We start from the raw sequence: 16,614 nt of genomic DNA, 5'->3' as shown, positions 1-16,614 counted from the left end.
CTGGTTGCTATTGTTCTAACGTCCTGTTGGGTTGGTCTTCGGTGTGACGACACAGCTGGTTCACCGGTAGTTTTGCTGTCACTGCCGAGCATCTTGCAGTCAGTGTGGATCCTAGCACAGGATGCGGTTGCGTATTCTCTGTGTTACCTCTCGGTGGATGTCTCGGTTTATGTTCCGGGCCTTGTAATCGCTGAACTCTGGAGTGTGCTGATTGTAACGGGGGTAAGTGAGTGCATTATCATTTTCGACACACGTTTTACCGTAACGATGTCCTGCAGCTTTTCTGTGTGTGGTGACTTTACTGGCCAATATATAATATTTTTATCTAACTTCGTTTTTGTTTTTTTTAAATATAATTTCTAACCCTTCAACAGTTATGACTCAGTTTTTATACTTTGGTGCCAGCAGCGCTATTTTTCTGTAACTGTATGTTATCATAATTATACTTTAACGTTAAGTAACGTCAGGCTACTTAAAATAAATCACGTCGACATTAATATCTCACACTGTATTTCTTTCTATGTTTCAGCAGCACGTGTGTTAATATTATGACAGTGTTTCACGGTGTTAGCTAACTTTAACACACAACGAGTGAATAAGTTTGTGTGACGATACCTTTTAGGAGCGTAACGTTAGCTAAACGTTATGGTAACGTTAGATCCCGAAGCCCCAGGGGTAGGCAGAGATAACTGGTCACGGTGAGGTTTTGGTCTGATTGAAAACCGTGACACACGACTGGTTAGGGTTAGGGTGAAGCTTGGACCCAGATGAGGTATAGAAGAAACCCATATCTGTAGCGAAAACAGACTTTACAGTACGTATCAGAGTCTACTCCCGAGTCTTGGGATGTAACGCTACCCTTAGGTTAAGTTATCTCCAGAACGCTAACCATGAGGCTGGCTGCGGTGTTGTTGTGATAGCTTTGGGATTATATATTGAGTCGTTTAAAACCCTCTCAGGTTCTCACAACTACACACACACTGTCTGGACCTTTGAATGTGGAGTAAAAGAGGACGCGGGTCATGCTGAGCTAATTATAGATGGTCTATATTTAGTGGACGGTCTGGACACTTGTTGACAAAATAAAGAAAAAGTCATGAGGAGGAGTTGGAGGGGACATTAACCAATCGTTTTAACACAATAACTGCAATGTAGCTCGTTCCCAGACACGAGGAAGTTTTTACACAGTCCTTCCCCTTAGACTTGCTCTGCACGCTATTCAGATTATGTTAGGCATGAGCTGCACAATAGCAAAGGATCTGGCAAAAATAAAAAAATAAAACAGGCAGCTAGCATAGTCTGTGCACTTTAAATTGTGCTTTATTTGATTACACTAGTTTCTAGTCAGGTTTTCTACTCAAGTCTGTGTTAAATTGCTCATTATGTGCAGTTACCACAAAATAGACTTAACAGGGAATGAAATGGTATAAATAAGAGGCTGAAGAGTCTGGAACTGGGTGTGGCCAGTTCAATCAGTCATTTTTAATTTAAAAAATAATTACAGCAGATTTGTGAACAAGCTCATTGCAACAACAGGCATCTAAATCTGCTGTTAGTAATCAGTTCACAGGTCATAATATGCTACACACCATTGTTGGCTCTGATGCTTCAGCACAGGTTTTTATTGTGACTGTGCAGATGTAGTTCTCATCTTTTACATTTATTGTAGTCCATCTCATCTTAATTTGAAGTTAACTTCATAAAGTTGCTTTGCTTTACCATGTTTCATTTAGGTTAATTTATTTCTCAAAATCATTCTCAGCTAATTACATCAAGATTATCTGATAATCCTAAAACATTGTGCGGGTTGAGGGGTAAATTTGGATGACTAATGATTCAGGGTTTGACTACTGATTTGATCAAATGGTAACATCCAGCAGATGGAGAAAAGAACAGCATCTCTGGCTGTGGTCTGTGCTGCATTAGACAGGGTTTTTTTTTCTTGTTTTAGCCTAGCCTTGGTGATATCAATGGAGTGGATACAATACTAGATACACATCAGTACAATGCAGCCAGTTCAGCGGCACCAGAAATTGTTTTACATTTTCTCACTGAGTGTAAATGTTTACATTAGTCTCTAAGCAGCACAAAGAACTACCTGTTTGGACCAAAGTAGGTCCCAATCTAACCTGTTGCTGTGTCTTCTGAAACATTAATTCATTATTAGCTGAATTATTTACTAAATTAGGATTTATTTATTTATTGTGCTGAGTTATATATCACTGTGATTGATGGGGTTTCCACTTTGTGTGTGTGTGTGTGTGTGTGTGTGCATGTGTGTATGGGTGGGGATCGGAATATGATAGGAAATGCGGCGTCATGCAAAGAAGAAGAATATTGCTGTGGCAGTTCTGCTTGTCGTCGGGGGGTTATACCTCATTAGCCATTCAGACTTCCTCACTGATGTGAGTATACACCCACATGAACAAAGAGCACCTAGGATTAGATTTCAGCTCATGAGCTGCAACGCTTTTGATGTTTACCTGAAACAAAGCATGCATCCACTTCTAACCAACTTGAACAGATGCATTTTAAAAAGGAATCATTCATACTGTATATTTACACTGGACTTGCTTTAGAAATCCAAACATCCAAGGTTACAGATTGGTGGCAAAGTCAACTGCATAACAAAATATTGTTATATAAGCATATTCCATTATAACTGTATATGCTTTGCAGGGTGGCCCGACAAGGTCACAAGAGCCGATTCCAAATGAGTTGTCCTGGCAAGCAGACAGACTGGTTAGTAAGGAGTTCTGGATTGAAGAGGGAGAGTTCCTGCCTCTCAATGTGTCCTATCAGCTGCTTGCTGGAGCTCCATCTATTCAACAGAGCAAGTGATCCACTTTATTGGTCCTTTTTCTGTCATTGATTACATGGAAAAATATAGATGATATTTTTTTTATAGTTGGCCTTAGAACTGTAACACAGGTACTGAAAACACCACCAACACAGTAGGTCAGCATAGACTTTAATTCTTACAATATATTGCGTGTAATTCTTCTTCTTCACCCATTACTTGTTTTCTGTAAAAACTTGCTTAGAGGAAATGAAAACAAGTTCCTTGCTGCTCCAGTTTGGTCTGATCTGTTCCTGACAGTGATCCTCTGACCTTGCTGTGGTTTGAGACCAAAACAAGAGAAGTTTAGGTTCTTATCTACAACAAATCCTAATCTTGCAGTGTGTGCAACTTTGTGATAAACCATATCAGGGGATGTATTGTATTGTAGATTACATTTTGTTCTTGTTACCAGAATTCATCAGTCTTCCCTGTCAGATTCTTTCTGTGTTAGTAAAGTGTCATGATTCATGCATCAGTGCATAAGTACTGTCTGTTAGAATAAGTACTGTCTGTTAGAATAGTGGAACAGAAAAAGCAGCTGATTTATAATGATGATATTGACTGATCCAAAAGCCCCTCACTCTTCATGTTTCTGTCCTGACACATTTCAGGGTATTTATCTGTTGGAATGTCATCTGTAAAGAGGCGGAAAGGCAGCTATCTAATCCCCACCTTGCAGTCCCTCTTCTCACAGTCGTCTCCTGAAGAACGCTCCTCCATGGTGTTCATAGTGCTCTTGGCAGATTTTGACGTCAGCTGGAGAGTTGCCACAGTGATAGAAATCAAAACAAAATTTGCCTTGGAGCTGGAGCAAGGCCAGCTGGTGGTCCTCCATGTTCCTCAGGATCAGTACCCTCCTCTTACAGGTGCAGTCCATTTAGGATCCTACTACCGCACACATTCTTTCACATTCATGTCTCAAGTGTTTTATTGAGCATGTGATACTGATACAAGTCTCACTGGTTCTCGTGCAGGTCTAAAGAGGAACTACAATGATGCTCCAGAAAGGGTTTCATTCCGCTCTAAGCAGAACCTGGATTACTCCTTCCTGATCCACTACAGTGCCCATCTTGGCCAGTACTACCTCCAGCTAGAGGACGACGTCTCTTCTGCAAAAAACTTCTTCACCACCATCAAGAGGCACATTGAGGAGCAAGAGGCAAAGAAGAGCACCTGGGCCATGCTGGAATTCTCATCCCTGGGCTACATTGGGAAACTGTACAAATCCACCAATCTTCCTCTCTTGGCCCGCTTCCTTTTCCTCTTCTACCAGGAGATGCCCTGTGACTGGTTGATGAATCACTTCAGGGAACTGCTGACTCAGAAAGAGCAAATCATCCTTAAACCTTCGCTGTTCCAACACATGGGCACATTCTCTTCATTCCAAGGGACATACAACAAGCTGAAGGACTGGGACTTTGAGGAGAGCTTCTACACTAATCCTTCAGCAGATGTTTACTCTGACATGTCCACCTACCAGAAACACTACCCCAAATTGGCATGGGATGCTGGGGAAGGATTTTTCTGGGGACGCTACCCAGAAAAAGGAAATTACCTGACTGTGGTGTTCACAGACCCAACACTGGTGACAGGGATAGTCGTAGAAACAGGGTCAGGGGCCAAAGATGTCCTACAATCAGCTGTGGTGCAACTAGGCCAGGACGTGCTTACCACTGATAAAGAGGAGAAGAGTTGTAAAGAGTTCCAGTCAGTAGGGACATTAGAGAATGGCAGGTTTCAGGTTCATGAGTTGGACAGAAAGTATAGCTCTGCCTCTTCCTGCCTGAGGATTCAGGTCACAGCTGGGCAGAAGGACTGGGTGATCATCAGGAAAATCAGGATCACAACAAAGCTAAGTACAAATACACATCAAGCGTAGGTGTAAATTAGATTTTCTGCTAAATTAATAATTTATTTTTCTTTGTTGAACATGTCACTTTGTGCCTTGTTAAAGTTTAATTGTTGAGACAAGAATCTAGTGCTTAAGGAAACTATATATGAAGAAAGTATTTACCACGCTGATATGGTGCCTTTTCAACATAATGATGTGATTTGCAATGAAACCTCCAACGTGCCAGCAACCACATTATATATTTTTATGCATTTAAATAAATGTGTTTTGAGACCGGAAGTGGGTATTTTGTTTCTAGTGTTAATGTCTGGTGGAGGGAATAACTCACTGATCATGTTGATTTAGCGTGCAAATGTGCTGTTTTTTTTGAGGGGGGGGGGTTTGCAATATGGAAAATTAGAATATACACATTAGTTTGTGTACTCTAAATACATAGAATTTTATTATTGGTGTTCTGGAGGCAGAGAGCATCTTATTTTCCACATTTTCCTGATCAGTGTGTCAAAGTGAATAAAGATTGTGATTCTCTACTTTATGTACAGCCCATCATGCTGCAAAAAATTGCTAAAACTATCCCAGTATTTTAGAGGAGTCTAAATGGGACTAGTGACAATCACACATCACATAAAGCTGTTTCCACAGAGGAGAAAAAAATGTTTATTTTTCTGCTATGTTTAATGACACTGGCGTGCTTATCATTACTCCCGTCAGCTGACACAACAATACAACATTCTGGAGGAATAACTGGTGAAATGGTAGAAGCCACAGAGGTAGGTAGCATAAACTCTTCTGTTTTAAGTTTTAAAAAAAAAACCCAAAAAACTACTTCAGTCAACTATTGAGAGAGACAAATAACCATTAAACAACATTGTAAGAAAAGCTCTATTTTTACCACTTTACCATCTATGGACTTTTAAGGATTGAACAGTTGAAAAGTATTTCAGTACAGTCAGCTATGTTCAAGTAAATAGTTGTATAAAAGGTATTTATTTTTAATCAACATTTTTCATCCATTAAGAGAATTAAATGTCCACTGCACTTCCTGTGTGTCTCTTGGAGGATGGCCGTGATGCTTGGCTGCCTGCTTTCTCTGAAAGTTTGCTCACTGGTCTCACTATGCCAGTCTCAGAGGCAGTCCCCTGTTCAGCAGCAGAGCCCTGGCTCAGCAGCCTGTCTTTCCCAGGAGCCTCAGTAGCTTGTTTGTCTTCTATGGCCTGAGCGACAAGTCCAGCCACACCTTCCTGCGAGTCTTGGTTTTGGCTGGCGGTTCTTTCATCTTCAGTGACACTGTGGCACTCAGATGATGCTCGGGCTTCAGCTGCAGAGGACTGGACAACACCATCCTGCATCTGATATGAAATGAATAATAAAGGGTGCCTCCTTTAATTGACCCATAATAATAAAGGGTGGAGTCTAAAAAATAGTTTGTTTAAAAAAAAAAAAAAAAAAGTAAGTTAGGGTGGCTGAAGGGCGTTTCCTATAACGCCTCAGCAACAGTAAGGGGTGTTTTTAAAAAAGATAAATTTATTTTGCTGGTATGTCAAGTTAAGAATATGGTTTGTTTTGTGACGTGTGTGTGTAACGTACAGATCAAAAGGGGAGGGCCCTTGTCTCTGAAATGATAATGTTGTAATTGTGGATTAAAGTGTGGGTTTTTGGAGCGTGGGGGATTCTTCATTTTCTCATTGAAATTATCTCTGCTTCTCTGTTGGTGCTGCTGTATAAAGAATCACATTGTAAATTTTACAAGAGTAAACCACAGCAGTAATACCAAATATGAAACATTGCATCGGTGCTTTACATTACTATAAACTAAAAGTCTGTTTGTGATCAGTGTGACCACACTACCTGCTGTTCAGCAAAACCTAATGACCTCATTGTAAAGGCCCTGGACATTTGGGGCATTATTCCCATTGTAACCTTTGCTGAAGAGCAGTGAACTGTGGTCATAAGAGAAAAATACATTTTAACAGTGAAGACCACAGTGCATTGTTAAACTAGCACTAAAAAGAGCCATAAAGTCAACACAGTCAATGATGCATTTTACCTATACAGCAATCTTATCACAAGCTGTTACCATAAGCCACACTCCTCATACTAGACCAAATAAAGCTGTAGCAGCAACATTCCTGAGTGGTTTTAATTGTGAAATTATCCGTTTGTTTCAAACATTACATTGTCCTACTTCAACCTGCAAGATTAACTGGTTTCATCTATGGTCTTACAGTCAAATGAAGCTTAGCTCCACATTGTGGTGGACTGGGTTTCTAGCTGAAAGCGCCACTACATGAGGACACCACAGGCCCCAAGCTCTCCTTTGGTCAGAAAACAATTTAGATTCTACTGAAAGATACAATGCAAATAAAGTATTGTTTTAAAATTTGTTGCTGATGTTTCATTTCTGCTTACAGTAGTACATCAGTAGTATTTATGGGAAATAGTAAATTGGAGTCTTTGCTTGCTCAAAACTCTTTCAGGTTGTGACTAAGTCTCAGCTCAAAGATCACATTTATCAAGTCTTACCTAGAAATTGGAAAATCTTGGTTGTATAGGTAACTACACTGACTGTCACTAATGCATGAAAACAGTAGCCTATGCGTTTTTTAAACAGATAAAAAGATTAAACGGAAGAAACAAAACAGGTTGGAGGAGTTCAAGGAAATGTTTTTGCCATAAACGCAGCGCATCAATGGTACAGGTGTGTTTTCCTCATAATGGTTTTAACCTGTTTGCCAGTGTCTTCCTGTTCTAAGCTTCTGTTACTTCTGAGTGGCTGAGATGTGCCAGTGTGCTGTGGGTCAAAACCCCAGGTTCTTTTTCTGGTACTAATTTGGAAATAGAATTGTGTGTGTTTTTTTTTTTTTTGCAGGAAAAGACATTATTTGTTGCTGATGTTTCATTTCTGCTTACAGTAGCACATCAGTAATATTTATGGGAAATAGTAAATTGGAGTCTTTGTTTGCTCAAATCTCTTTCAGGTTGTGAGTAAGTCTCAGCTCAAAGATCAGATTTATCAAGTCTTACCTAGAAATTGGAAAGTCTTGGTTGTACAGGTAACTACAGTGACTGTCACTAATGCATGAAAACAGTAGCCTATGCGTATGTATGTAAAACAGTATGTGTTTTTTAAACAGATAAAATGGAAGAAGCAAAACAGGTTGGAGGAGTTCAAGGAAGCAATTTTCTATAAATGCAGTGCATCAATGGTGCAGGTGTGGTTTCTTCATACTAATTTTAACCTGTTTGCCAGTGTCTTCCTGTCCTGTGCTTCTGCTACTTCTGAGTGGCTGAGATGTGCCAGTGTGCTGTGGGTCAAAACCCCAGGACCTCAGCCTGCTGAGACCCTCCACAGAGCGGCCTGTAGGGTTGATGTGATAAGCTGGGATACGAGCAGGTAGATCCCAGGTCCCCTTAAAGTCCGACCATGCACTGCCCCTCTGTAGCAAACAAACACACAAAAGGTCCTGGGGTCATAGATTCACAGTGACAAAAAGGCTGGTTTTAATGAGATGCCCTCACCTTAACTACCCCTGGGAGTAGATGCCCTCTGTCATTGGCAATGAAGGTGGTGTGACCAACCTGTGCACTGGGTCTCTGCTTACACACACACACACACACACACACACACACACACACACACACACACACACACACACACACACAATGAACTCATGCCACTCATCACATTTTCAGATGACAGTGCTATTCTTGAAACTAGCGGACAATGTGAAATGCAACAAATACAGCTGGTTTAATACAACAGGACAGGATTGCTGATCTAACAGTAGCCTACCTCTTTGAAGGGCTTAGCCTCACACCAGTTCTGCAGCCTCTGCGACTTGAAGGCACTGTCGTACTGAGGATGGAAAGTGTAGAGTAGGTTATATCAGAGCCTATGAGTAAAACACGACAGCAGAATCTTATGTTAGCCACTATTTTCAGTCAGACTGCAAGTTACCTGATTTGCTGAGTAGCGGGTCGACATTTCTGCCTCTCTACACCCTCCGTCTGTTTTTGTTGACTTGTTGCCTAGCAACAAGATCAGACTGCATAATTTCCTCTCCTGGACTGCACACCTGTTGCATAAGCGTCCTTTTAATACACCTGAAAATCATTATGGATAAACAACTTTGTGGACTGTTTGTATATACATCCTTTCTAAATGACTACTCAAATCTTTTATTTTTTATGGTAATAATGTTTATATCCTCGTGTTTATATTATATAAACTAGCTTCAGTGATATAAATAAGGAGGACAAAATAATAGACGCGAATGCAATACAGCACCATATAAAACATAATTATATAACTGAACCTTTCAAAAAAAATTCAAACATTAATAGCTTTAATGCTAAATTACATAGAACATTTTTAGTTTCGTGAAGGCTTTCTCTTTCTCACCCGTAACTTAGACTGAATTAGCACACACCAACCTAATCAGCCTCTTCGTCAAAGTAGCAGATTCCCAAATGACATTTATTTTGAAATTGTTGACCGGAAAACCAGTTATTTTTCTTCCGGTACCTAACGTCCCCTTGCGATCATGGCTGTATTCTAGCACCAAAACAGACTGGGGGTGAGTAAAACCTTTAGTACTCCTCCACCTTTGTGTTTGCTTTGCCTGCTAAGTTACGGGCAAACTTCAAACTTATCGTTGCATAACTTTAAAACACGCGTCGGTGTTTTTACCACCCACAATTTACTTAAACGCTCGTGCAGCTAACGCTGTAGCTGTTAGCTAACGTTGACTCACTGACCGCGTGTCTTCTTGTTTTACCAGATAGCGTTTGGTCCTGGTCCTGCTGCTGGTCTATGAACCATGGAAGGTCCGTCCTCGGCCCCCGGACCTGAACCACAATGGCTTGCGGGTAGGAGAGACTCCGGCGGGGATCAAGAGTCTGAGCCTGCCCGAGACATGAAAACTCACTTTCGGGTCTGTCGCTTCATTATGGAGACAGGTAACCACAGAGGGTCGTGTGTGTGTTTATCAGGATAAAAAAGTCTGATGTGGGAAAACAGTTTCTCTCAGGAGAAGTTCAACAAGATAAGAGTCAATCACGGTGAAATTATACAGCTGAGTTTGAATAATGGTTTGTTGTAGCACAATGTTGATGTTGATTTACTAAGATGAAATTTAGACTTAATGAATCAATATTTGGTCTTTTCCTTTCCTTTCGGCTGCTCCCTTCAGGGGTCACCACAGCGAACCAATAGATGTCCTGAAATGTTCCTCTCTGTGTTCTATTGACGCTCTGTTGTTTAATTTAGGCCAAACGTAATTCACCAAACAGCACTACTTAATTTTTAGCTTTGGCCTGTACATTATCACTCCTGTGTATTTTGATGGAAGAGGGTAGTAGTATTCAACACAGGCACAGACGTTTAGACACATTTATGGTTGTGCAGAGCTGTGATACACTGCCCAATTTTTGCCCTAATGACAATATCACTGTCATTAGAGTTCTTCCATGAGTTGCCACTTTATCGTGGTGCAGGGGTTTGAGTGCCTAAATGTTCAAATGATCAGGGGCTATACCCCCCTAGTAGGGTCACCCAAGGCAAATTGGTCTCAGGTGATGGACAAGGCAAAGTGCAGCTTAAAAGACCCCATGTGGAAGTAAATACAGCAAGGCATGTGACCCTGCCCAGTATGGGGATACCAGGGTCTATCCCTGTAGCCAGGCCTGGGGCAGTGGCTCAAAGGCGAGTGCCTGGTGGCCGGGCCTCCACCAATGGAGCCCGTTTGGGCACAGCCTGAAGAGACAACATAGTCCGTGGGCCCACCACCCGCAGCAGGGAACATATGGAGCCGGTACTGTGCTTTAGGCAGCGGTAGAAGGCAGGCACTTCGAGAGACCTATATCTCAAATGGTTAAATTCGCTTTTGGTACTGGGGCTGGCTTTTGGAAGGAGCTCGGGGTAGAGCCGCTGCTCCTCCACATTGAGAGGAGCCAGTTTGGTTTGGTTTGGGCATCTGTCTTCCTGTCTTGGATGCCTCCTGGGCGTCTCCCTGGGGAGATGTTCCAGGCATGTCCCACTGGGAGGAGACCCCTGGGAAGACCCAGGAGGGATTTAATTTCCTTGCTGGCCTAGGAACATCCCAGCGTCCCTCCAGGAGAGCTAGTAGAGGTGTCTGGGGAGAGGGAGGGTTGGGCATCTTTGCTTAGACTGCTCCCCCTGCGACCCGGTCCCGGTCCCAGATAAGCAAAAGGAAATGAAATGAAAAAGTGTTATTAGAAGACCTTATTTAATCTTTCTAAATAAAGAGATCTGCAATTAATGACACTACTTGTGTATGTATGAATCTGTCAATCTTAATTTGACAGATTCATATATGTTTGTTGAAACCCAGATCTGATTTTGAGCTTTTGAGTTATTGTTAAAGAGTTCACTACTGCCCCCTCCTTCCCTGCTCAGGAGTGAAGCTGGGTATGCGCTCAGTGCCCGTAGCCACAGCGTGCGTGTTGTACCACCGTTTCTTTGAACATGTCAGCTTGCATGCGTATGAACCCTACTTGGTGGCCATGAGCTGTGTGTACCTGGCTGGAAAAGTGGAGGAGCAGCACATCAGGACCCGTGACATCATCAACGTAAGCCACAGGTAATATTCCTGGTTAAAAATGTGTTACATCTGCTGTATGGCCACACTGAAATCACATCGCTGAGAGCAATGTTCCCATGAACTGTAATTATTGAATTTGGTTGTCACAATGACAAGAAACTCAATGATTTTCATCAGTTTTAATTTTCTGAGCAGAGTTGTTGAAATGATGCAGACTTATTCAGTCGTGATGTGTATACATTGTATTGCTTAAGTATGTTTATTTAAATAGGCTTGTCCAGAGAAGTCAAATGTTCATAAATATGTTAGCTACTATATATGAATCTTATGTTTTAAGATTTGTGTAATGGTTTTTATGGTGTGTTTACAGATTTAGCATGTAAGATGTGATAGCACTGTAGATGGAAACAATTATTTAAATGTGTGGTTCTGCTCGACCAACAGTCCTCAATATGCTCCTTTTGCTATCATAGAATAAGTAAAGCAACAAATATAAATGTTTGTGAATCTGAAACCAGTGTTTTTCTTGGTAAACTGATCAATAAATGACATCAACCAACCACAGTTTTCTGCTTTTCTGTTTTGTCACTGTAAATTATTAAAATTATTTTGGGCTGTAGGGTAGATAAAACAAGACTTATAAAGATGTGACTTGTGATAATTTTCCAAAGAATTTCATAAATGGGTTTACTGATAGTCGAATGAAAAATTAGATCTGCTTTTCTCCAAAATAGCAAAACTTTGTGATGTCTGTTGAAGTGGTCACCTTGAATGCTCCCTGTCTCTGCCTCTATCCACCTTCCCTCTCTCTTCCTGTTCCTCCCTTGCAGGTATTTCAACAGTGGCAGTGCTCCTCTAGAATGTGACAAGGAGTTCTGGGACCTGAGGGACAGTGTGGTGCAGTGTGAGCTCCTCATCCTCCGACAGCTCAACTTCCATGTCTCCTTTGAACACCCTCACAAGGTGGGTGAGTCTGTATCTGTGTCTGTGCATGTGTGGCATGTGTGTGTACTCCTGTCCCCCCTATTTAATGTTGAGCCTGCTTGTCTCTCTCTGTTATTGTCTGCTGATGTCATGGTTGTCCCTGTGTGTTTGTTTGTATGGTTTGAGTTAAAGATGTGTTTTCAAATATCACTTTCTCCTGCTGATCTCGGCTCTTCCTATCTTTACCGATGAACAAAAACCAAAGTCAAGTTATCTGATTCAAGAGCCAGAAAAGTTAATCAAAATGACTTTAATGATCGCCCTTGCACATGTTATGTATTATGTATCCATGTATGTATTTAAGTTAAAACAAATTGTTGGTGTTTGGATCTAATAAAGCAGAATGTGCAGAGTGATCTTGTGTTCTCTGTCTTCAGTATTTACTCCACTACCTGTTGTCTGTGAAGTCGCTGGTGAACCGCCATGCTTGGTCTCGAACCCCCATCGCTGAGACTTCCTGGGCGTTGCTCAGAGACTGTTACCATGGAGCCATATGCATCCGCCACACACCGCAGCACATCGCCATAGCAACACTGTACCTGGCTCTAAACAGCTATGGAGTGGAGCTGCCTGCTGGGGACAAAGAGTGGTGGCAGGTGTGTGACTGCAGACAGTGTACTAAAAAGACTCACTGAATGCTGACATGTAGTGTTTCTTTAATGTTACTTGATTTTCATACCTGGCCTGTTAGCTTGGTTTAGCTAACATTTACAGGAATGCTCCACCAGCTAGCCTGTTAATTAGATCATGCGTTCTATCTCTGGAGCGCGCACACACAACTTTGTGTATTAACATTTAGCAGCTTGGATGCAGCAGTGGAATTTAAAGCATGTCCAGATATTCAGATTACTCCATAAGTTACTTTTACATTATGGCTGATACAAACAGGATTTGTAGTCTTGCAGGGGTGTCCTCTGCTTTTAGGGTCATGCCAGCAGAAACCCTGCAGCTTTGTACCTTTGTGCCCTTTAACCAAAGTGACATTCCCACCTCACCATGCTGCTCCAGCCATGCTTTAAAGCAGTTATGGTTCTTTATAAAAGTTAAGTATTAATTGAACAGTGGTGACAATTACAGTTTCCCACTGCAAAACTGTTATTCAAATGAAGTCTCTTTTGCTATCTATTTGATTTTTGTAAGTCCCTCTATACAAATGCAAATGGAAAAAAAAAATCAGGATTTGTTATGTTTTTCTGTTTCAGTCCTTAAGGCAATAAAATCTAGGTCATTTGAAATGGCGTGGGGACCTTTGATGTCCACTGTTTATTGGGGCCAGGTGTGGAGCTGAAGTCTGTGTTGTGTTGTGTGTGTAGGTGCTGTGTGAGTACGTGACCAAAGCAGACATCGACGCTGTGATCTCTGACCTTCTTCAGCTCTACGACATGGAAGCCAAGTGTATCTAAAGGACACACCTCCAAGATGTCTTCACAGGAGACACAGGAGAGTCTTGTGTGTGTGTGTGTGTGTGTGTGTATTTGTATTGTTTTTGTGAATGTGTGTGCTTGTGTTACTCTCAGCATGTGAGTGTTGGGGTTCAGGTGTGTTTGTGTACATGTGTCCCTGTTTGTGTCTGTGTGAGGGAGAGAGAGAGAAGACCTCATATTGCCCCAGTTAGTCTATGAGCTGTGACAAAAAACACACCTGTACTACCTATTCCTGCCACCGTGGGGAGACATTTCTTGCTTTCTGATGTTTGATCTCTCAGCCCTGCAGAATACCAATGTGCTCTGTAACATAAAACATCAGCACCAAGTTTTTTTTTTTTCTAAAACCTCTCACCCCTCAGCACCAGTAACGTCATCACACTCCACACATAAAAGGTTTTAACCACAGAGCCCACTGTATGGATTTGATAGGGAAAATCTAAAGTTCACCACCCAGTTGTTATAAATAATTCAATCAATAATTCCAAGAAAATCAATAAAAATACATGAGAATGGTGACATCAGTGAGATATGTATTATTCAGTGATATAACTACTACCTGTATGCAGTTGAAGTCATGTCTTGAACACTTGATTGGGAGTGAAACCTTTCATGGACAGATCTACATGTTAACAAGGAAGGTTTGATATTCTGTACAATAATAAAACAACCCCTGTCCTTCATTTTTAAGATACAATAACTCATCTTCATGGTGCTTCTTATTATTATATAAAAGCTCTACCCAAATGTGAATGCAGCCTTTGACATAAAGACCTTTTCATTATAAATGATAATATCCTTCACTGTGACTACAGTGGGATTTTTTGCAGCTCATAATCCTCTTGGTTCATGAAGTCTGTCCTTGTGTGTTTTTGCACTGTTGCTGTTTCCAGAGCTGTGCTTTTCCTCTATCCCGCATACATTATCATGAACCAAGTGTGTATTAATCCACTACTGAAAATAGTCTTGTTGGGGACTATTTTCATCAGTGGATTAATATAATACACAGTTACCTCTTGTTTGAGTAACAGCTGTGAAATTGCTGTGGTAGATAGTTTTAAAAATCACAAATAAGAACTTGGGCTGCTCTTTACGATAATCGCTAAATATCATTTAATCTGTGTCATTTTCTCACTCCTAAGGTTTACGGTACAGTATGGTATAACTTGGAATAACAATATTAATAAAGAAAGGGTTGAAAAATGATTTTACAGCCACAGAGTTTAACTGTTAATACCAGCTTTACATGTTTACCGTGTATGTGATTAAACATCTTAGACCAGAAAAGCAAAGGGATACTAGAATAGGTCATGTCCTGATTTTTAGGAAAAGCTTGTCTCTTTCACATTGTTGACCATAGTTCTCCTTCCCAGTTTTCTTGACAATAATTCTTACTGTATATAATTCAAGGCGGGCTATAAAAATGTTTTATTTTTGCTACCTGATGCAAGATGTTGGTTATGTTGTGTTAAGTGTGTTAGCTGACAGAAAAATAGAGGATATCTCCAGACTTAACGTTTACTTGCAGATAAACTCAAAATTAGCAGATCTGTGAACACAACAGGGTAAAACGGTGGCAGCCCAGAGCTAAGAGCCCAGAATGCCCCGAGGTGGCTGCGACTCTGTAATATGTTGGGCCTAAGTGGAGTGTAAAACCAAAATGAATGTTAGGGGGAAATGAGGCCACCTTGTGCTTGTTTTTTTTAATAGTGAGAATGTTTTGGGTGAAGAAACAAAGATGTAACACTGCAAGCTATAAGAGTTATGAAAACTCTGCCGTCACTGCTGTTTATCATCAAAATGTTTCAGTGTTTTGTCTGTCTGCTGTGATTCTGCAAATACTGTTAAACACTGCTTTAACTTCCTTCTTAACTGTACAAAGCTTCACAGACTTGGTATTTTTAGAGGAGTGCTTTGCTTCACTTACCTTTTTGTTTTCATCTTGTAAAATCAGGTCTGCCTGTCTCAGGTGTGTGTTAGTGTGTGTGGGGTCAGGATAAAGGAGTTGCACAGTCACATGATCAGCACTGACACATCTGAGTCTCTTTCTGTCTTCTCCTCGCTCCCTCATGCATTCTGCTTCTCTTCACAGGACAAGAGACATTGCGTGCATCCCAATGGCATCACGTGTCACACAATATTCCTCATCCTGACACATTTTCTCCCTTCTCATCTACCACTTTCCTCCGGCTCCTGAAGCTGCTGGGAGAAAATCTGGCTGCCTTTCTCTTTATCTCTTCCATCTCCATCACTTTTGCTGTGCGTCTCTCCTTTCTCACCTTTTGTCCAGTCCTTTTCCTTGTCTTCTGTCCTCTTCCCTGTGTCTCCCCATCTTCCTTCTCTCCTCTGTGCTGCCTCCCTTCTCTTTTTCTCTCCTCCGCCCTCCCTAATGTTATATTAATAATGGAGAAGGTGCGTGTTCAGCCAGACTCCATGAATTAACCATCAGATGGGAAGAAATACAGAGGGAAGCAGTCGGAGGAATAGGGAAAAAGAGAGTGACATGGATGGATGAGAGGTGGAGGGGGTAAGGAGAGGGGAATGTAAGGGATGGTGAAAAAGAGGGAAGTACAGAAGGAAATGGCAAGTGAGGGAGGGGAGCTTATCGTTGTATCACACTTCAACACTCTGCAGCCTGCTCTGATCGCTCTCCTCTGCGCTGTATGCTTCTGATCTGCTTACACATCACTTCAGCCTTTACTGTGGGCTTAAGGGGAAGTCAGAGGTCACACATGACCAGATGTGTGTGTGTGTACGTCTCCGTGTGCACGTATGTTTATATTGAAATGTCAGTTTGAGATGTTAATGTTACATGGGGCCTGCAGTCTGTGAGCTGAGTGCCCTTGAACTGATAAAAGCTCTGCAGCCTTCAGCCTCACATCTATTAGACATCAACCAAGTGCTCCTAAATGCTCTAAATGTCTAATGCATAGACAATAGATTTAAGAG

The 16,614-nt window shown here is 41.4% G+C and overlaps 3 protein-coding genes across 7 annotated transcripts; 2 read left to right on the top strand and 1 right to left on the bottom strand.

Annotated features, from left to right (window-relative positions):
- The first annotated feature begins 71 nt into the window (after positions 1-71).
- LOC113146071 (alpha-1,3-mannosyl-glycoprotein 4-beta-N-acetylglucosaminyltransferase C-like) lies at positions 72-6,143 on the top strand. 2 transcript variants are annotated; one of them, XM_026333309.2, is made up of 6 exons: positions 72-222; positions 2,307-2,405; positions 2,680-2,833; positions 3,454-3,708; positions 3,817-5,464; positions 5,713-6,143. In XM_026333309.2, the coding sequence occupies exons 2-5, from the start codon at positions 2,310-2,312 to the stop codon at positions 4,719-4,721; spliced, it is 1,410 nt and encodes a 469-aa protein (XP_026189094.1). In that variant the 5' UTR covers positions 72-222; positions 2,307-2,309; the 3' UTR covers positions 4,722-5,464; positions 5,713-6,143. The 2 variants fall into 2 exon arrangements, with proteins under 2 accessions (XP_026189094.1, XP_033181206.1); XM_033325315.1 differs by lacking the exons at positions 72-222; positions 5,713-6,143 and having other exon boundaries at positions 2,349-2,405; positions 2,680-2,742; positions 3,817-4,973.
- Positions 5,333-9,155, bottom strand: cfap126 (cilia and flagella associated protein 126). 4 transcript variants are annotated; one of them, XM_026333311.1, is made up of 6 exons: positions 9,129-9,155; positions 8,653-8,798; positions 8,488-8,550; positions 8,214-8,291; positions 7,934-8,131; positions 5,333-6,043 (listed from the first exon to the last, which is right to left on the bottom strand). In XM_026333311.1, exons 2-6 carry the CDS (start codon positions 8,677-8,679, stop codon positions 5,717-5,719), a joined length of 693 nt encoding a protein of 230 aa, XP_026189096.1. In that variant the 5' UTR covers positions 8,680-8,798; positions 9,129-9,155; the 3' UTR covers positions 5,333-5,716. The 4 variants fall into 4 exon arrangements, with proteins under 4 accessions (XP_026189096.1, XP_026189095.1, XP_026189098.1 ...); XM_026333310.1 differs by having other exon boundaries at positions 8,653-8,770; positions 9,129-9,150; XM_026333313.1 differs by having other exon boundaries at positions 8,214-8,288; positions 8,653-8,770; positions 9,129-9,150.
- A 48-nt stretch (positions 9,156-9,203) lies between these two features.
- ccnq (cyclin Q) lies at positions 9,204-14,348 on the top strand. Its single transcript, XM_026333625.1, has 6 exons — positions 9,204-9,271; positions 9,476-9,653; positions 11,113-11,296; positions 12,088-12,220; positions 12,619-12,837; positions 13,555-14,348. Exons 2-6 carry the CDS (start codon positions 9,515-9,517, stop codon positions 13,642-13,644), a joined length of 765 nt encoding a protein of 254 aa, XP_026189410.1. The 5' UTR covers positions 9,204-9,271; positions 9,476-9,514; the 3' UTR covers positions 13,645-14,348.
- The last annotated feature ends 2,266 nt before the right edge of the window (positions 14,349-16,614 follow it).

This window comes from Mastacembelus armatus, chromosome 7 (genome assembly GCF_900324485.2).
Source record: "Mastacembelus armatus chromosome 7, fMasArm1.2, whole genome shotgun sequence".
NCBI classification, from domain to species: domain Eukaryota; kingdom Metazoa; phylum Chordata; class Actinopteri; order Synbranchiformes; family Mastacembelidae; genus Mastacembelus; species Mastacembelus armatus.
This window is presented reverse-complemented; position numbering and strand designations above follow the sequence as displayed.

Excerpts from the sequence above, each read along its gene's own strand:
- LOC113146071 (XM_026333309.2), top strand. The coding sequence starts at position 2,310 with ATGCGGCGTCATGCAAAGAAGAAGAATATTGCTGTGGCAGTTCTGCTT. Across the intron at positions 2,834-3,453 it reads AGCTCCATCTATTCAACAGA|GGTATTTATCTGTTGGAATG; the intron begins GCAAGTGATCCA and ends GACACATTTCAG. Across the intron at positions 3,709-3,816 it reads TCAGTACCCTCCTCTTACAG|GTCTAAAGAGGAACTACAAT; the intron begins GTGCAGTCCATT and ends GTTCTCGTGCAG.
- cfap126 (XM_026333311.1), bottom strand. The coding sequence starts at position 8,679 with ATGTCGACCCGCTACTCAGCAAATCAG. Across the intron at positions 8,132-8,213 it reads TACTCCCAGGGGTAGTTAAG|AGGGGCAGTGCATGGTCGGA; the intron begins GTGAGGGCATCT and ends TGTTTGCTACAG. Across the intron at positions 6,044-7,933 it reads AGGAAGACACTGGCAAACAG|ATGCAGGATGGTGTTGTCCA; the intron begins GTTAAAATTAGT and ends ATTTCATATCAG.
- ccnq (XM_026333625.1), top strand. The coding sequence starts at position 9,515 with ATGGAAGGTCCGTCCTCGGCCCCCGGACCTGAACCACAATGGCTTGCG. Across the intron at positions 9,654-11,112 it reads TCGCTTCATTATGGAGACAG|GAGTGAAGCTGGGTATGCGC; the intron begins GTAACCACAGAG and ends TTCCCTGCTCAG. Across the intron at positions 12,838-13,554 it reads GGGACAAAGAGTGGTGGCAG|GTGCTGTGTGAGTACGTGAC; the intron begins GTGTGTGACTGC and ends TTGTGTGTGTAG.